This window comes from Sturnus vulgaris, chromosome 2 (assembly GCF_052056855.1).
Source record: "Sturnus vulgaris isolate bStuVul1 chromosome 2, bStuVul1.hap1, whole genome shotgun sequence".
Classification (NCBI taxonomy): domain Eukaryota; kingdom Metazoa; phylum Chordata; class Aves; order Passeriformes; family Sturnidae; genus Sturnus; species Sturnus vulgaris.
This window is the reverse complement of record NC_142244.1, coordinates 78379590-78400076: the sequence shown is the minus strand read 5'-3', so window position 1 is coordinate 78400076 and position 20487 is coordinate 78379590. Positions and strand designations below refer to the sequence as shown.

Sequence of the window (20487 nt, the reverse complement as noted above, 5' to 3'; positions counted from 1 at the left end):
TGTCATCCTCTACCTGCTATTCCTTTTCTTCACACTGCAGCTTCCCTGAAAACAGCAGGTTTCTCCTACCTCATGTACTAGCCTATTTTCTTGCCTTACCTTGTCTTGCCTGCCTCAGTACTCACCTGTCTCTGTGCTTACTCTTTCTGTCTCATATAGGGTTTCCAATAGCTGTAGGAACCTTCCTATCAGTGTCTGAATTGAGCCAGCTTTGATTTAAATGGCTGCTTGGACACATATTTTGCATATAGACCCATCAGTTCAGGGGTTTGGTTGGTTAGCTCAATCCCGTCTGTATATTTTGATTTCATTTTGGTGATGCTGATTAGTGAGTGTTCACTTTAATTACTTTCAGATAATATATGGGTAACTTTGATACAAGACATTGTCTAACACAGATTCAAAGACAAATCCCTCACACATCAGAGAGATGCATTTGGGTGCTGAGTAGGATGGGGAGGAGTGTTTTTCAGAGGGTTTTTGAGTCAGTGCTTCCATTTATAACTCCTGAGCTTCTTCAACATATTTTTTCAGCAACTATTCACACTTTCTGTCTTTTTCACATATTGTGTCAAGAGCAGCAGACAAAAGCCAATTCCAGGTAAATTGAATCCAAGGTGAGGTGAGCTGAAACCCATTTCAGAATATATGGTATTGCTAATATGCTTTATGCCTCCATAAATGAGGTAGAATCATATTTCAATTTGGCTGTCAAATAATAAGTTTTTGATATAAAGATCTAAGAACCTAAAAGTGATGACAGTGTCCACAGCTTAGATGAACTCTTTAGGTACATGATGGCAATAATTTGCTGCATAGATCAAAAACTTCTTGTGGCAGAATGGTGAGGCTGAACATCCATTGAAGTATTGAATAGCATGGACACAACCATGGCTTTTTCATTATACATACATATAAAAATGGCTAAACAACAGAGCTAGGGAAGGTGGAGGGGGAAGGTAGTGAAAGCTTTCAGTGAAGCAGGGGGAGTTGCCAGTTTTTATTTAGTATGGTGGACCTGAACTAATAGCTATTGTTTCAGACTCACAGAATCACTTATTACTACTTTATTTTTTTATTAATTATATTTATCTAGGAGTTGCATTGAGGGCAAGAACTGCTGCATACTAGGAGCTTTTTAAAGATACTTTTGTCAGTGTACTGAACAGGACCGCTTAAGTGCACGTCTGGTGTGTGTATTGATCTCATAGACTGTGTCCTGCCAGGTGGGTAATAAATGCTCAGCTGTGACAGTTCTGCAAGTGTAACAGCCAGACAACCTCTACAACAACCTCTTGTGTAATGATGGGGAAAGGATTATAGAGCAAATAAGGACCATTCACTCTTTAAAAACAATTAAATAATTTATTTTTGCATGCAAAATGGCTATTGAGAAGGAAACCCTTCCCCACTTGCCACTCAGATGTTTTCAGAGCAAGCACTGAAGTTCAGCAGTTGGCAGGTGGAATCCCCATCCGAAATTTATACTACCACATTTATTATTTTTTGTTAAAGGTGCATCTGTATCCTCTGTGCTTCCAGTTAGTTTTCCACTGCTAGTGCTTTAATGGAAAGCATTATCTTGCAGTGAATGAACTAAACGAGAAGAGGCTTTCTCTTCTATTTATCATCTGTTTACAGGGTTTTGATTAAAAGAATAAATGTGTTTCTCCAGCTAGCTCAGCTAAAACAAGACCATCAATTTCTCAAAGCTCATAAAAGACTTGGAGAAATAAATCTGAGGCATTCACTCTCCTGACAAGCTGCCAGAGTCTGCAGAACTTGCTTTCACACTGGCATCTTTTCTGCCCTTGATGTCATGTGCAAAACACGAGGATTTGTACCGTGCTAATCCCTCTAATGAGGGCTTCTCCCAACCTCTATATAAACCCTGCTCAAAGCTGTGGCTGCTGGGCAGGCACTACAGAGTCAAAGCACCCATCTTTTGAGCTGCATTCAAGGCAATTAGAGGCTGGGATTAAACAAACACCCAACACCAGCATCCCAGCAGCAAGAGTTATTATCCTGGTTGGCTGGGGCATGGAGCTGTGGTGAGGCCAGGCTGTCCCACAGCATACCTCTCCCTGCTCTTGGCACTCAGGTCCAGCAGGGAGACACAGCCTGCACCGAGCTATAATGGGAGCCCTGAGGTGGCTCTTCTGGGCTGGGCTGGGCTACCTGAGCTGCTGCTGTCCCCCACAGGCACAGGCACAGTTTCCCCGTGTCTGCATGACCGTGGAAGCCCTTCGCCTGAAACGCTGCTGCCCAGCCTTGGGGACAGAGCCAGGCAATATCTGTGGGTCCCTGCAGGGCAGGGGACAGTGTGAGGGGGTGCAGGCAGACACTCAGCCCTGGAGTGGTCCCTACACTCTTCAAAATGTGGATGACCGGGAACGGTGGCCCCTCAAGTTCTTCAACCACAGCTGTCGGTGCACAGGTGAGATGGGTGCTGGGGGGAGGGGATGGGGATGGAGGGGTGTGCTAACCTTGCTCCAAAGGCCAGAGACGTTCCTGGTGGTATAAGGCATCAAGAAGGCTTCAAATATTACCATTATCCTAAAACTTCTGTATTCCTTATACTGCTAGTACTTTTTCAGAGCAGCAGGGTTAAAGAAATGTTGTCTCTCATGTGAACTTGTGTTTCACTCTTTGCCTGTGGACTTGTCCTCATAGCCAGAGATCCCCTTTCTCCACAGGATTTTGGACCTTTCAGTGCTGCTTTCGAACCTCTGTTATTGCTACTCGGGTGCACTGAACCTGGATCAGTGTGCATTGTTTGAAGATTTATTCCTCATGGACTTGCACGTTGCAGCATGACATAGCTCTGTGCACTGAAAGTCTCCCAGTGTCAGGCCAGGGTGTTTCCCAGGTTTGTTAACTAAATTTACATCTTACATTGATATAAAATGTGTCTGGATAACCACCAAAGATGCTATCCCATCCTTTTCCTCCTCATCTCCAGCTATGACTTCTCACTGTGACTTTACATGGGGTCCTGAGCTTGCATGCTGGAGGTGAAGCAGATCTGGGAGGAGATGTGCTTGAAGGCTAACCTGGCCAAAGGGATAAGGTTCTAATGAGACCAATCCCCTAATGATGGCAGGAGGCAGTGAGCAGAAAGGTGAGCTCAGGGCAGAATAAGGTGACAGGACCTTTCTCAGCAACAGCCCTGGCTGAAGGGGGGTTAAAATCAGCAAGAACTGCAATCTCAGCCCAGACTTCCGTGCAGGGCTGGCAGGAGATGGCACCACTAGTAGGGCAAAAGGCACATCTCAGGCACTGAAGTCTCTTTCTAGGCACATTTCAAATGAAAGCTGGGATTTCTTGTTGAAAACATCAAGTTGTTTGAATTTTCTAACATGAGAAAAATAAACTGCTTCACTTCAGCCTGATTCATAGAATGAGCTGAACTGTTTTGTCTAAAATGTATTCCTTGGCTCACACTACCAAGAAAGCCCAGATCAATCTGGGAAGGAAGCACTGCAGAGAATTTCAGCCAGAGAAGTTAAATTTTCCAGTGTAGTTATCAACTGGAAACAGAAAGGTAGTGGCAGATGACTTAAATGGATACATGCTATTACCCAAACTCCTCAAAATAATAACAATAGACTTTATATTATACATGAATTTTCATCTCTTCCTTTGACTGGATTTCAAATGCTTGTGCGAAAGGACTTTTACAGATTGTTTGCAAAAAAAAAAGAAATTGGATGCACATTTTTTTTCTTAAAGATTCTTATATACCTCCAAAACTTAAGTCAGGTATCACATACAGACACAGATCCTGGGTCAGAACTCTAGGGCACATGGGCATGCACCAATATTTTTGCAGTTAAAGTAATTAGAGCATCAAAACCTGGGAGTAAGTTGAAGAGCAGTGGAGACAGACATGCTCTGCATAGGCAGATATTAATTTACTTGTCCAAGTATACATAAGCACTGATATTTGATATTTGCAGGACTGGATCCCAAGTTATGTGAGCAGAATGTAGTGTCCTTTTCCTTCAGTTTTACCTCTGAGCTGGTTGCTCTCCTCTTCTCTTTAAATCCCTTGGATTCCTCTTTTCTTTGCAGTTTTTTAAATCTAAATACACCAATGATAAAATAGTAAGCAAAATGTATCCTTAAGCATGATTTTCAGAAAGTTTTTGTGGGCTGTGCTCTGCTTGGTGCTGTATGCAAAACCATTTCTGGGAGAATGCTAAGAAGTTCACAGCTGTGTGGGATTTTAATTAGATTTGATGCTTTTACAATGCTGGTGATCGTGGCTCTGTGTCTATTAGGGTTTTTTGTTTTTTTTTTTTTCTGGTTGGTTTAATCCACTGGTTGGTTGTCTCCACACCAGCTGTAAGTGATGTGACACGATATTTATTAGGCATCTAGAGCTATGCTACCTGTGTAACATAATGGTAGGTAACATATGGTAACAGAAATTAAATATACTCATTCAAAGGGACATGGAACAGTGCACATCTCTGCTGTTAAGGTGTCTTGTTTTCCAAGTGAATGTGTGTGCAAACTGCCTGTTTGGAATGGTTCCTGGATTATGCAAACTCCAACCCCATCAAGGCTCTTTCTAGCACTTTAACAATATAAACAGTTGTGTTCCATCTTGGCGGTGTTTATTTTTTAGTTTAGAAATGGTGTGAATGATAAGCTATGGGAACTGCAACAACCATGTGGCTGATTACTTGGTTAGACAGTGCCAACTGAACATGTCACATAGCTGATGGCTGTATGGTAGGAAACGAGGAACTGTGAGGAACAGGGCAGAGGTATTCCAAAGGTGGGATTCTGGAGTTTTCACAATAAATTTAGCTTTTTGTTAAAAACTTAGTATCTAAGGAGAAAAGAGACTCTGAAAATGTTTCCATTTCCATTCACTGAGGAAAAATACTTTAAAATCATATCTATCCAGGTCTGAGTCCTGAATATTTATGGAGCCCCTTCCACCCCCCCCCCCCCCCAACAAGTTAACAAACCAAAAAGAAAAAATATGGATGAATGGCTACAAGGGGCTCAGATTTTTTTTTCCATTTCTAGGCTTCAGCAGATAATATACATTAGTTTTTCTTTAACTTAGGACAAATAGAACAAGAACAAAAGAAAGATCCAGCTTTGCTTCACACTTTTTGTGCCAAGGTCAATAAGCAATCACAGGTTTGTAGTCAGGACGTTTAACTGAGTGTGTTTGTTGCAAAATATCATCTCTGTAAAAAAATATGGGGTTATGAATGTAGTTGGAAGGTAGCAAAGAGTTTTTAGTTCTTGACTAATTTCAGTTTTGAATCCATTGAATGTGTTCTACAATTGGTTTGGGTGCCTCTCATTTATTCAATTTAAATAAATTCTTAAACAGAAACTACCTGATGACAGATCCTGACAGTGTTCAGCATGTGTGAAGGGGAATGTTCTAATTTGTTTTCCAAGAAGGTGTACGTGTTGAATTAGACCATTAGTGATGGATACGTGAGTCCAAACTGGAATATTGAGACTTGTAGCTGTTTACACAACAAAGCAGTATTTCAGTGAGATTGTTAAATTTAGTTTAGGAGAAAACTATTTTAGAAGACTTGTGAACTAAATGCTATTTTGAGTTCTAAATGATAACGTTGTACTGCTGGGATACAGATCTGGTATAGCATTTTAAAAACTCAGTACAGATTACTATTGTGAAAAATTACTGCAGTCAGTCATGTGGTTGCTAGTACAGATCGTGAGAGTGATTAAACAGTGACGTAGTTTGAGTTCACGGAGGAGTTAAACATAATTATAATTCTTTTTTTCTGCTTCCACTTTCTAAGGTTTAAGTTTGGGCATGTGCTGAACACTATCTTTTAATAGAAGTTTTTGAGAAAAAAACATTAAATCTTTTCGAATTCCTGTGCAATACATTCAAACTGGGGGCAGATGATTTAATATTCATTCTTTAGCTGCAATCAAATTGTCATTTAAGCCATGTAGCTAATATGACGGTTACCCCATGAGGTAAAAATTGGGCTATTGAAGTGGTTATAAAGTACACTTCATTTACTTGTTGTAGGGTAATGTGTCTGTGGGAAAATACTAAATTATAGCCATACCTTAATGACCCTATGAAATAGGGTACAGATCTTCCACATCCTACAGCCTATGAGTGTGTCCAAATGAAGAGCTAGAAAAGAGAAGAGCTAACCATTTGTCCCATATGGTAGCAGTCCTGATCCCTTGAGCAGCCTTGAGAAATTGCAGTATGCAGGTGTTTCAAATCTAATACAACTCCTGTTTTAATGCAATAACTGAAGAAGTCTGAAAAGGAGTCCTTTCTCCCCATTTGATAAACGATGGGCATTAAATTGGTCTCTATAGAAGGGAGAGGCATGACAGCTGCTTGGGTTTCTTCTTGGTGCACAAAAACAAGGCAGAAGATGGTAAGTGTTGAGTGGGTTCAATTTTACTGAAGAAAAGATACTAAGTTGATGGAGTTATTAATTTAGGTTACATTTGGTGACTGAAGGCCAATCACATGTTTTGACCACTAAGAGATAGAAAATCCATGAGCTCAGGCAAGCCCCAGGCCTGAGAAGCAGCTACAGTGGTGACTGGTGTTAGCTACACCAGTGATGTGTATGAGCACATACCGAGTGTCAGGTCATAAGAAATGTATTTTTCTCAGTGTCATGGCCATGGATTTACCCACTGGGAGAAGTAGCATGGCCATAGTGCCTACAGAAACAGCCAGATTCCAAACTGACTGAGAAAAAGCACCTTAAGTGTTGCTGAGATTGGATACAAGGAAGACAACTCCCAAGGCATGTGATCCCATCTCCAGACAAAAGGGTTAATGGAGAATGCACAAATGATTTATGATTTTTTTGACCAGCGGCAGTGCAATGGACATTCCTGGAAACAGTGGAACAAGCCAGGAGTATCCAACAGTGATATTATCTCCTTCCTGTGCACCAGAATGACCTCCTACACTATATTCTCTGGAAACCACAAGAGATGATAATAATCTCTGTTGTGCCTGGCAGAGCCTCAAGAAGGTTGTACACTGAGTTCCTTTGTGTTATTCACTGAAGGTTAAAAAATGCTAAGGCACGAATCCTTGCATATTCCTAGGGTTCCTGTGTGCAAAAGGACCTTGAAAGGGTCTCACTGCCTTACTGAAAATATCTACTGTGCACTATATCCTGCAATCATGAGATTATTTTTCCTGCTCTTGTAGAGCTGTACCACTGAAGTCCACCATCACTAGCATAGCAGACAGGGAAGTTAAGTTGTAAGAGACCAGCCTTTCACAGTGCTGTCGTGTGGGAAGTACACAGGGCAGTAAATGAACATTCTGGAAACAGTAATGCATAATTTCCAGATCAGTGTCCTGGGAGAGTGCTTTAGAAACAAATGCTGAAAGAGTGATTTTGGTGGGTCATAAAAAAACTGGGTCTGATTACTGCAGTAATTTCTCTTTGAATTGTGGGAAATCCCACAGACCTCCATAATTTTCTTGCCATTTCAGCAGCAGCATAACAGCAGTCCTGTGGTGCATGGATTCTGTTGAAAGAAAATGACAAAATGCAAGTTTTGATATCATGAAGGTTGGGTTTTTTTTGTTGGTTTTTTTTTTTTTTTTTTTTTTTTTTTTTTTTTTTTTTTTTGCGTGTTTCTAACAATAGAACATTGCCAAATAGACCTGAGGATGTGACAGAAATGTTCAACACAATCAGCAAAAATATTGCAGTGTGAAATATGATTTTGCCTGGAAATTGTCTCCTGTTTGCAAGTTCCCACTGCCGTCCTCCTCACTTAGTAAAAGCTCATGCCCCATTGAAAAGTGACTGGGGAAGCAATGGAGCTCTTGGAGCTTCATAGATAGGGTGGTTAAGGGAGAAAATCCTACATAGCACCAACTTGATATAATTAGCACTTGTCTAAGGGAAGCAGGTGACAAGTTATTGGTCCACCTGGCTCCAGATAAATACAGCTGGAGAAAAGTTTTCTTACTCTGAATATAACTCATCATTTTAGGCTTTTGCAAATTTCTTCTCAGAGCCTGAGGAGGTGCATAGAGTATTCCTAAAATACAGATATTGTCTGATAAAATTATTTCAGGCGTCAAGACCTGCAGATTCAAAGAGTCCTTCACGAGAGAGGAATAGGCACCATCAGAGCCTCAACAAGTGACTGAGAGCAACTTGTTCTGGAACCAACCAACCCAGAGAGCAGAAACCCGGTCCTGCACCGAGTTTGGTTCTGTTAGTGCTGTATTTCAATGTGCTGCTTATCCAGCACTGTGAGTAGAGGGGTCTCTTAAATGACTGGAGGAATAACTACCAGTCTCAAAAGAGGTTGTTGACAGAACTTTTCATGGCTAATTCCTGCTTTTTCCTCCTTCTCTTAAGGATTGAATTGTACCTGAGTGTGAGGAGTCAACAGATGCTTTCCAGAAGTTCGGGGTCCATGACTGAAACTTGAGCAGTATACATGGCAATGTCACAAGATATTTTTGATATTTGTCATCTGGTCAGTTCAGGCTGGAGTATATGATGGGCCCTAATAGCTAGGCTGAGTCATGAAGAATGAACAAGGCACAGATAGTGTACACTGAACTGATAACAGTAATTGTGCTGTTCTGATGGGACCCTGAGGATAATGTGATCAAATAAATCTTCCATGTTGCTTACCCCCCCCTTTTCCATACAATCCACACAATCTGCTTTGTTTCATATAACTATAACCTACTTGCTTTTTCTGGTGTATGTCTTCATCCCCTTTAGCCAGTGGGGATCCCTGACTTTGGGTGCCTTCCCTCATAGCTGGAACATAGCAGCTGAACCCAGCTGCTCCTACTTGCATCATGACAAAATGTAAGCCATATATCTGGAAACTGTCCTCATGGGATGCCATCGGGGTGTGCATGATCCAAAACCTCCAAACTCTTCAAGCCTATGGTCCCTAAACTTAGCAGTAAAGCTAAGTTTACAACCTGTAAGCTTAGAGATCTCAGAGGCTCTGAAGCAACCATAACCAACCTACAGTTGGTCCAAACTCTGCAGTAAGAGTCCTCATATCTTCGTGGCAGGTCACAGGAGGCTGGCACAGATGTTTACCATTGAGCAGCCCTTACCCTAAAAGCTAGACATAAACTTCAGAACCTTGCTGGTAACAGCCCTTGTAACCTTAGGGGTCTTCAAATTTTGTAATAAGCCCTATAGCCCCAGGCATTCTGAAAACTTGCTTTAATGTTAATTGTTGTTCTAGTCGTAGGCTCAAGCCTGCAGCTTAGGGACATCTGCCCATCTGGGAACATTTTATAAGACACTTCCTCATCCCCACATTAGTCCTGGATCTAGCAGCACCAGTATCTGTGGTGAGCAGTGAAATTTTGTGGCATTTTGGAAAACAGTTGTCATGGTTGTTGTAGAATGAGTGTGTGGGGAGTTGGAGGGGAGGTTGAGGTTGGGTTAAGGAGTCAGTGCAGACTTTTGATAGCAGAATGGAGATCCCAGAGGAACCCTGGTTGCCATTCTGCTCCCCCCTGCCCCTGGGAGCACTGCCCCATGTCCTACACGGCTGCAGCCTGCCAGCACACAGGCAGGGGGCAGGTGTGTACTGCGGGAATGGCTGGTTGCTCCCTGGCTCCCCCAGAAACGGGAGAACAAGATCCAGTAGAGCCTTTCTGCTGCTGCCAGCTGTCTGCCACAGCATGCAAGTTATCACACTTAAAGCAAGCTCTGCTTTCCTGGGCTCTTCCTTCTCATCAGAGACTCTGAGCTAATATCCTAGAGCCGACCTGATTACTTACCTTAGGAGTGATGCCAGCAGGGAAGGACAGTACTGCAGTGTTTCTCAGGCTGTTATTGCAGCACTATTTAATAATGCTTAGAGCGTGACCAGCAGCAACCCCTGTGCTTGTCCTGATTTGTGTTGGGCCCCAGATACACCGTTAAGAGGCACTAGTTTCACATAAGTTTCGTCCTTAAGAGAACTATTTTGTTTAGGGCTTTTTTTTTCACTGCTTAAGGATCCATGTGAACGGACCCTCTTTTGGGTTTGATCCTGGAAGTAAAGGAGTACTTGAGAGCCAATCCAGCAAAGCACTTCATCACTGGCTTAACCTCAATTGCTCAGCTCTCTGTTCAGTGAGAGTCCTCATGTGCCTGAGGGCTTTGCAGAGCTCTGAGCACCTCGGGGCGTCAAGTCCATCACCCAGCACTTCCCCAACTGGCTGAGTGTGATTCTTGGCCCTGCTGTGGCTCTGGGAATGGAGCCAGCCATCCTTCTGGTTAGTCAATTGGCAAAGCTGCCGGTCTGCTCAGCTGCTGTCCTTTCCAGGAACTGGCATGTCTGGGGAAGAAGAGCATTTCACAGTTAGTTTTCCCTGATTCATAATGTCATGACTGATTGTTCCCTCTTGATCCAGGAAACTTTGGTGGCTATAACTGTGGTGAATGCAAGTTTGGCTGGACCGGCCCCGAATGCAAGAGGAGGAAGCCAGCAGTTGTCAGGAAGGACATCCACTCCCTGACAGCAGAGGAGAGAGAGCAGTTCTTTGATGCTCTAGACCGTGCCAAGACAACCATTCACCCGGACTATGTCATTGCAACTCAGCACTGGAGAAGTCTGCTTGGTCCAAGCGGAGAGGAACCACAGATTGCCAACTGCAGTATTTATAACTACTTCGTTTGGCTTCATTACTACTCGGTCAGAGACACACTCTTGGGTTAGTGCTTTTCTTTTCCAATGGGCTCTGCAGGTAAAGAAAAGGGTGAAAGCACCACTGCTGAACAAAGGTCCCAGTAGGAGGCACAGAGCTGTGGAGCGAAACTGCTGGTGGTGAGAAGCTGGTGGCTGTCAGTACTCAAGGGAGATGTCCTTTGGACCTGCTATGGTCTGGTCCCCATACCCCATGGCAGCTGAAGCACACCAGTTGCACTTCTGGTGCATCTTCAATCTAAGAGGGAGCAATGCACAGTCTTCCCTGGTGTGAACTGAAGTGTGGTCAGGCAGTGACTGACTTCAAATAGATATTCCCAGTCATAGAACAAAGTAGAAGCAGTGGTGTTGGGAAAGGGGCTCTGAAGTAGTGAAGCCACAGGCCATGCAGGGATATTTGGGACCAGAGTGCTACTGCTTTCTGTGGCTTTCAGCGAGTCATCAAGGATGGGATTTGCCTGACTAAACATAGTCACCTTTTAAAACCAACCTAGCTTAGAAATCTGGGTATTTAACCCCATGCTTTCTCCCAAATTCAGATTCCCACGCCTTATTGCTTTTCTAGACAGGAGTACCTGTACCAGCCCCTTTTCATAAAGCCTACTTCTTATAGGAGGTGCACCAACCAGTATGGCTTTTCTGCCTGGCAATCCCATGTGCAATCTGAACAGCCAAATCTGTCTCCTTGCTGGAGGGTGACTGCTGCTCTGCAGTGGGTATTGTTCAGTCTGCCCCTCTGCCAAAATTCCATTTTGCAGGGCTGAAGAAAGCTGCCTCTGGCCCAGCGAGAGCAAAGATTCTTCAGGGGGACGGGCAATCATGTGGAAAGGGAAAAGGGAAATTTCTAGTGCTGCTGCAAGGGAAAAGAAATGTATATGTGGGTTGAAGGTCTCTACAGTGATAAACAAATCCATATGTGGTTTGAAGCCTTTCACCTCTCACCCAGCAAAAGTACAATACAAGAAATAACAAGCACAATTTGAAGAAAGTTGGCAAAGGATTCTGGATTACTATTGGCATGGAAAATGCTGAGGTTCTCTTGATAGATACATGGTGTAAGAGTTGCAGCTGAGCAAGAGAATGACATCCTGCACATATTAGCAAGGAAATAGGGTTTTAGAAAGTAAAACGGCTTTTTAAAATCAAAATCCACTAAAGTGAGAAGAAATCTTCACAATATCCAGCTTTCTAAGGAATGTGAAATTTTGATAAGCATTGAAGTAAATATCCAGAGAGGAGTTTGTTCCACTTGTCCCTAGTAAGTCATGTAGCTTCTGATGTGTGCACTCTTTCCAAAGATGCAGAGATGAAGGTTCCTGTTTAACTCCAGGCAATTAAAGGACGTGCTGTCTTTCTCTCCAGCCTCGTTTGACACCTAAATGCTTGTTTTTTCTTCCCTTTGTAGGTCCTGGCCGCCCCTTCAAAGGTATTGATTTCTCCCACCAAGGACCTGCCTTCGTTACTTGGCATAGGTACCACTTGCTGTGGCTGGAGAGGGAACTGCAGGTTAGTTGAACAGCCTTTCCTTTTCCTTGCACAGCTTCTTCCTTTTGCTCTGTCACTTTGTTGAGCCAGCCAAGGGTAAGCTACCTTCTAGGATAGTTTCTCACCCAAACACCCAGGAGTATTTGATCTTAGATAATTTTTTTATTTTGATTTAAGTGAAATTAGTGCTTTCTGAGCGCTGAGGACTGAATGGTTTCTCACCGTGAACAGTGATGTGAAGGTTATCATGGAGATTTTTTCCCTTCATCTCCACAACAGAGGATAGAAGATGTTAAGTAACAGTATTTATTAATAAAATTGAAGCAACGCCTTCATGTAAAACTTGGTAACAAATATTGTTGTCTGATGTTGAAGATACTGCTCCTATGAAATCAGTTCTAAATATTACTCCCTTTAAATATGACATATTATACATTTAATACATACATACATATATTTAGCAATATGCCTTTTAAACAAATATATATTAACATGCCCGAGAGTCAGCTGCAGAAGCATAGACTAATTTCCATTTGCATGACTTCTATATTGGCAATGTTGCTGTATTTCAGCCTTACAGATCTCTAATGAAAATGGTTGCTTATCAAATAGCTGCAGGATCTTGCTTGTGTGAAATCGTATCTGGCATGCAAGCACAATCAAATGCACTGTACTCCCCTATTAACACAAGTTCTGATTCCTCCCCAGGGCCAGTTTTCTGGAACGAAAGCCAACCACACGCACAATTTTACCCATTACCCACTTACATCACTCAAAGCCTCTTACTTGCTTAAGGCTCAATTCATCTCTGCTCCTGCTCTCCTGCCTGGTCTCTGAGTTGGCAGACAGCCTAACAGGACCAGAAGTGCAGTCCCACAGTAGGGAAACTAATGGCAATGTCTTTGCTGAGAATGATTTAATGCCACAATCTTTCGAAAGGAGTTGGAGCGGCACTGTGAAATGCAGGTAGTTGAAATGCAGAATGAAAAGCTGAATATTCAGTGAAATATCCAGTCGAACAGCTTGAAGGAGTCCCTTTCCTTCTTTTTCCTTTGGAGCTGATTCCCAACTAATGCATTTCTGTCCATTGCAGCGCCTGATGGGCAATGAGTCCTTTGCGCTGCCGTACTGGAACTTCGCCACGGGCAGGAACCAGTGTGACATCTGCACGGACCAGCTCTTTGGAGCACCACGGCCCGATGACCCGGGCTTGATCAACATGAGCTCCAGGTTCTCCCGGTGGCAAATAGTTTGTAACAGGTAGGAGAGTGTCCGGGGCAAGCTCACATATGGATACAACCTTGCTGTCATTCAGCATTGACAGCATGGGCTGCTCTCTCAGTGTGAGCGAGTGGCAGGAAAGGAGCCAAGACATCCTCTTTAAAACTGGGAATTGCCATCAGTCTATGTATAGATGGTTCTGTGTAAACTTTCTTATATTGTGGAAGTGTATTTTTTAAAGATTATTCCTCTGCTACAGGATTTTAGTTGATTTAGCCAATTTATGGCTGCCAAAAGTCTGAAGAGTTTCCCTATTGGCAAGTATCTTTCTAAAAAAGAAATGCCTGTGTGTTGGTTCTCTATAACATACACCCAACTGATCTCAGCAGCAGAAAAATAAAATTGTTTTGGCACACAGGAAGCTAGAGATAGGCTGAAAAGTCTGCTACCTTGTTTTGGATGAGACTTTAACCCTGATACATTTAACACAGTTTGGGGATTGACTTTGAAATATCTGAGATTTCACATGAAAAACAGCACAGAGCCAGCCAGGAGCTTGCTGCCAGCTCCATGTGGGAATGTGCTGACTCGTGTGAGAGCAGGGCTTTGACAGGGGATTCAGATGCAGGATCAGGGTGCTGTGACATAAAATGCTGTTGGTTACAAATACCCTACATCATTCTTCTCTCAGCTCAGGGCCAATGTGCAGCTAGTCAGACAGAGATAATGAAAACTCAAGGTTTTTCAAAGGAGTCTCTTATTCTGGATACCTAAAGAGATACTTGAAATTCCAGCTTTAGGCACCAGTTGGCTTTAAGTCTTGCCCCTACTTTTTCCTCAAAGATAAATATGGCTTTGTTCTTTTTCTTGAAAACTGAAGTGACTGAACTTTTGCCTTACCAAGGTTAAACTCAGAAGAGCTTTTTTATACTTCAAAAGTTTCTGAAAATGCTGTTTCATTTCACACTGAATAGAAAAGATTTTTTTTTGTTTCACAAGTGTTACACTGGTTTTCTCCTTTTCGTTTTCTCTCCCTGATATAAAGGATTGCCTCCCCGTTAGTTACTGGGTAACCCCTGCAACAGCAGGTTGTTCTTGAAAGCCCTGAAAAAAGAGGATGCAATGCATTGCTCTTGCTTTTTTTCTAAAGGGGATGAGGGATGGCAAGTGAAAATCTGTCGTTTGTCATTTCTTGCATTTTCTCAGCTCACATTTCCCTTCATTTTTTCCCTTTTTGTTAAGAGTTAAAAAAATAGCCTTTACTCAGGAGTGAAAGTTTGTCAATTCAAAATTGAAAACTCTGCTTTACATTGCCTGACAAAAATGTCTTCCAAAGCCCTTGGGAGGGGATAAGGCATGATGGGAATTGTGCTTGCCTTTTCTAAAGCATCCTTTCTCTGTGGACATCGAACCTGGTAACTCTTGGTCTAAATGACTGATGGTGCACAGAGGGTGCAGGGCCACAGAAAGCCATGTCATGGTGACAGTCCTGCAATAAATTCATCTCCCAGGCTGTGGGCGGTGATCTGAGCTGCCCCAGGAAGTGTCCATCCCAAGCTCCTCCTCTCTCACACAAATAACCGAGACCTCTTTACAGAGCATGAGAAAAAGCCAACAAACAAGTGCTCAGCTTCTCCTGACTTGTGCTTCTCTCTGTTCCATGCCCAGTTTGGAGGAGTACAACCGCCTGGTCACGCTGTGCAATGGGACTGATGAAGGGCCGCTGCGGCGGAGGCCGCCCCGGGGCTCGGGCGAGCAGCTGCCCACGGTGGAAGATGTCAGGAGGTGCCTTTCCCTGCAGGAATTCGACAGACCCCCCTTTTTCCGCAATTCCAGTTTCAGTTTCAGGTTTGTCCTTTGGCTCTTCTAGAGCTGGCTGGGTCACTGGTTTTCTCTATGAGCACTTTTGTCAGCAAAATGTGGTTACTCGATGGTGCTCTTACCCACCCGCAGGAATGCTCTGGAGGGCTTTGATAAACCAGACGGAGCCCTTGACTCGCCGATGCTGAGCCTTCATAATTTGGTTCACTCTTTCCTCAATGGGACCAGTGCTCTCCCTCATGCAGCTGCCAACGATCCCATCTTTGTGGTATGTCTTTTACCCCCATCGTGATTTACAATGGCTGAGCATCAAAGGCTGCTTTCTCACAAGAGACTCGCACAGCAAGTAAAGTGAATTCCCTAAAAATAGTTATTTAAATAGAAAAGGAGGAATCCTTTATCTTGAACACTGCCACACCTGCATAAATGTTGAATAAAAAGGAAAAAATCTTAGGGTAGTTTGTAAAATACAAAATTCTAGGGAGAAGAGCCACTATTCCAAGTCATGCTGCCTTGAATAATTTCATTAGGTGGTATGTAAATCTAACGGCTCATATCAATTTTTTGGCAACAATGTAAGGTGAAAGTGGAGATAGTTATATTAAAGCAGTAGATTGAGTGGTTTGTTTCTTTGTTTCAAAATTTACAAGCTAAAAAGAAGTCCATCTAATGTCAGGGTGTCTTGGGAAATAGAAAGAATATGATTTTACTGGTGCATCGGAATAGTTCTTCACTGCCATGAGCAGCACAAACAGCTTTGTGCAAATAAAAAGCACAAGTTAACTCTGCTTATACATTCCTTCCCTAGTAAATTCATGCAAATTTATTCTCCTCTTTGTTATATTAAACCACAGTGTTCACATTACATATATAAATTCTTTATATATTAAACTATATATTATGTAGATACATTTACTTCTTACCGTTATTTTAAGTTTTCAACCTTTTATTTTTAAAGAAATTAGTCTAAATACTTATGTAGTGGTCCTTCAGATTGTTTCCTTAATAATTCTTTAATTCCTGCATTAGTTTCTTTCTTACAGTGAAATTAATCTGTAATTTTCATTGAATTTTCATTCATTTTCAATGAATTAATGAAATTAATTGTAATTTTGTACAAAGGATTATTTTCTATAGGCTGTTTTCCAAGTTGTTTCCAAGGTTGTAATTAAAAATCATGAGTACATAATAAATCAGTTTCAGACATTTGTAATAATTGTCTGAAACAACTTTCCTGCATTAGTTAATTTTAGATCTATAAGCTAACCTGATCAAAGTCATGGGCACCTGGAGCTGTGGAGCTGGTGGCACATGCTCTAAAATGAGCACAATGGAGCCAAATTTCCTGCAACTTTCCGTACTTGCTCAGAGACAAGAAAGATTAAAATAATTTTGAAAAGCACATTCACTTGAATGAGCTCAGTGGCTCCTCACCTGCGATGATTTACCTGCCCATTTGGTGTCAGCTGATGTTAAACTGTCTGGAGAAAGGTCTTATTGTGAACAAGGAGCAACAATTGTGTATAAAGCAAAATGTCCCATGCAGAAAATCAGTTTAGTCTTCTCATGAGCTTTCCTGATTCTGTAAATCCCGGCTAAATTAGATTACCCTTTTCTCTCTCTTTCAAAAACTCCAGCCACCTCGTGTGTTTGTTGAGTGTTTTAAAGGTGGTTGAGTTCTGAAAGAGCTTAATAGATGTGCGTGCCCATGCCTGGAATTGCAGGTCCTTCACTCCTTTACTGATGCCATCTTTGATGAGTGGATGAAACGTTTCAAGCCCCCTGACAACGCCTGGCCAGAGGAGCTGGCCCCCATCGGGCACAACCGGCTGTACAACATGGTCCCTTTCTTCCCACCGGTCACCAACCATGAGCTCTTCCAAACTGCCGAGCAGCTTGGCTACACCTATGCCATCGACCTGCCAGGTATGTCCCAGGATGCTGCTCCTGGCCAAGTGATGAGACAGCTCACACTGTCCATATATAAAATAAGGAACCTTTCACAAAACGCACAGGTCTATTCCCCTGCCCACTTCTCAACATTAATATTTGGGTACCTGGAGAGATGTACCTGGGTGTTTTTTGTTGTAAACCCCCAGTCTCAAAGATTTTCCATGTCCATAGCTGGGATGTTCCTTAGTGTTTGTCTATTCATTCAAAATTACCTTTGACACAAATCAGACAAAGACAAAATAGCAAGAAAGCAAAGTAGGTGGAAAATCCAAATTTTGCAACAAGATATTAAAACATTTGTAAAAGGCAGAGGAGTAAGATCTGCATGAAAAATAAGACAAAGACAAAATAGCAAGAAAGAAAAGTACACAGAAAATCCAAATTTTGCAACAAGACATTAAAACGTTTGTAAAAGGCAGAAGAGTAAGATCTGCATAAAAACCATGCTTCAGCTGCTTTTCCAAAGATTATATCTGAGTAGCTTCCTTCTCCATTTAAGTATTACTTTGAGAGGCATAAGGTACTTATCTAACCTGTGGGGGCAGGAATTTCTTCTAAATGCTTACCACATATCTCTCATTTTAATCTGTTTAAAGACTGTTTAAAGGTCTATAGACTGCAAAAGGTTGAAACCCTTGTCCTCAGGCTGCATTCATGCAGGGGAGCCCTGATGTGTGGAGGCATGCTAGCTGCTTCTGCAGTGCTTTTCTCAGAGGCATTCCCAGAACTTTCCCTGAAAATTTAAACCTCTCTTCTTATGGAGTTTAAGTTTTCCTCCCTTTGGATTACTGTCCCCCTCTCCTGTTTTGCAAATGTGGCTGCCCCTTTGGCATGAGGCACCCAGAGAGGAATACGGGTAGATTATGACTCTGTTGCTTGTGACTCACACCTGAAGGAATTGTCAGCTCTCCATGAGGGAGTGTATGTGTCCCTGTCTGCATGGCCCATGTTCAGACAATACAGCTTTTACATCCAGACCCTTCTCTTTCAGCTGAAAGAATAACTTGCTAATTGTACTTCAGGTAATCACATTAGAAATAAACATGTATTCATACATTGCTGGTTCTTACTTGAAAGGTGATAAAACAGTAAGCAATTAATTTTGGGACTTTACAAATTTTTGGAATGATTGCACTCAACCTTATTGAAGACTGCAGATTGGGGCACAAGACTCTTGGTTGCTTTTATAGTCAGTGTGACATCTCCCTTAGCTATCTGTCTTCTGTAACCTGGACATCTAGATAACTTTTAAATATGTGCAGTCCTCTTGAGAGTTTTTTTTTTTTTTTGTGATTGTTTCATCAAATATGATTATTGCCATCTCAGTATATGTAGCATTCTTCAGAAAAGGAGAGCAGGCATTTTTTGATTCTGAAAGCACAGATGAAAACAAAAAAATTCAGACAAGTGGAACAATATTATTACAGGAATAAGCAATATTATCTTAGAAGGCAGTGGTTCTTCAGAAGTGGTTCAAAATCAGCAGATTAGATCTCGAGCTGGCCAGCAGATCCACACTAAGTAGGGTTTTCAGTTAAAAGTTTGACAATAGGCTGCTTTGTGGTCTTTATGAAAATTTGAGGGCTTTCTGTTGACCAAAATAGCTTGGAAGCAGCTTTCTAGAAATGTCACTATAGAAAGAATTGCTTATAATTTCTTGTTAATAATTTTGGCCAAATTAGATGAAAGAATGGTCTTTTTGTCTTCTCAAAGACTTTAATTTGTACGAATTTAATTTTTTAATCTTTTAACAAAGATTTTTTTTTTTTTTTTAATTCCCAAGACTTTAATTTAACGAATTCTTGAAGTTTAAATTCAGCTGTAGACTTCTCTGGCAGGAAGCATCTCCAGTTCTGGTATGTGTCTCAGCTACATGGTGCGTTATGAATTTTGCCTGTGGCCAGCAGGTCACGAAGCTGCATAAGTAATCGTAATTATCAGCATGTAGGAAATATTATGTCTTCTGTGTAATTTGCAAAATTGAATTATGAATTGAAATTATGGGCTGTCTTCACTTCAGTTGTTTCGTATTTCCAGGTTCTCTTGAAGAAACCCAAGCATGGGCTGTCATGGTTGGATCCACAATTGGAGGAGCACTTATAGCTCTGGCCGTGCTTGTTCTGCTGCTTGTACTTTTCCAGCACCAAAGGCAAAGAAGAGGTTTTGAACCACTGATGAATGTGAGCTTCAGCCCCAAAAAGTACATGGGAGAGGCCTAGTGCCCTCACTTCCCTTCTTTGCTTGCTCTTGGTAGGAAGTGACCTTGATTGTCTTACTGATATCTTAGCTAAGACTTTATCACACACTCCTTTGGCAGCTGACTAAATTGTTCTCATTCAGGTTTTTCCCATTATCTTGTGACTTGTAATGTGTGAAGTCGCTGGGTACATATGAGCAAGGCCCAAGTCAGGCTAGATTTTTCTCATTACTAAATGTTATCTGGAGTGTGTGACACCTGTAAATCATCCTCTATAAATTTAGTTCAAGACAGCTGAGAATCCAAATAGGAAAAAAACAACTTGAATAACCAAGATAATATTTCACCTCAATGTGTTCTTGATTTCATTTAGCAGCATGAAGATATGCTGAAAGTGATTAATTCTACATGTGTATTTGAATAATACATTATTTTACAGTTATCAATAAATACTCTGAATATCATAGTCTTGTTTTTAAGTTCAAAATATTTCATGCTGTTTGACAAAATACTATAGAAACTCCCTGGTTACAGTTTATTTCAGAAACATGATCAATTCTGTATGTTATTTCCAATAAAGTTGATGATAGCAAAGGTAAACTCCAAAACTCCAACTCCTAAAATTTAAGATCAGGAGTTCCCTAACACCTAGATATATACATGTGTTTTACCTCTGTGTTAGAGACCTTGGACAGAAATTGAAAGTGGGACTAAATGTCTCTAATGTGCTGCTCTATGAATCTAGGCTTAAACTTCCAAATTTCCAAAGTCTAGGATGCAGACTCAAGGTAACAAGACTAAGATAGATTACATTATTCAGGTGTGCAGATGGGGAATCAGGTTTGGATGTGGCAGTTGCTAGATCCCATCCTAACAATTCCTTTATATATTCCCTATATATTTCTTTTAGACAGAGATTTGAAGCCCATTTGTGTGGTTCTTCTGCATTATCTTGCAACAGGTTTTTTACATAGAAATGACACCTTGAACAGATCCTGTCAGCTTTGGTGCCTGATATATGGCATTAATGGAATATTCAGACTTTGTGTATTGTGGGGTCTCAAATCTTATAAAACCTTTGCTTTTGTTGCCTTGAATAAAAAAAATCAGTAACA

At 41.6% G+C, this 20487-nt stretch overlaps 1 protein-coding gene across 1 annotated transcript; it reads left to right on the top strand.

Moving 5' to 3' along the window:
* Positions 1 to 1930: 1930 nt before the first annotated feature.
* Positions 1931 to 20487, top strand: DCT (dopachrome tautomerase). The gene is made up of 8 exons (XM_014881344.2): positions 1931 to 2437; positions 10403 to 10702; positions 12101 to 12201; positions 13274 to 13440; positions 15070 to 15249; positions 15355 to 15490; positions 16947 to 17148; positions 19213 to 20487. Exons 1-8 carry the CDS (start codon positions 2137 to 2139, stop codon positions 19392 to 19394), a joined length of 1569 nt encoding a protein of 522 aa, XP_014736830.2. The 5' UTR covers positions 1931 to 2136; the 3' UTR covers positions 19395 to 20487.

What these genes read in the sequence shown, in the direction of transcription:
- DCT (XM_014881344.2), top strand. Translation starts at nt 2,137, where the DNA reads ATGGGAGCCCTGAGGTGGCTCTTCTGGGCTGGGCTGGGCTACCTGAGC. An exon ending in TGGCAAATAGTTTGTAACAG is followed by an intron (nt 13,441 to 15,069) that starts GTAGGAGAGTGT and finishes TTCCATGCCCAG; the next exon opens with TTTGGAGGAGTACAACCGCC. An exon ending in CCAACGATCCCATCTTTGTG is followed by an intron (nt 15,491 to 16,946) that starts GTATGTCTTTTA and finishes CTGGAATTGCAG; the next exon opens with GTCCTTCACTCCTTTACTGA.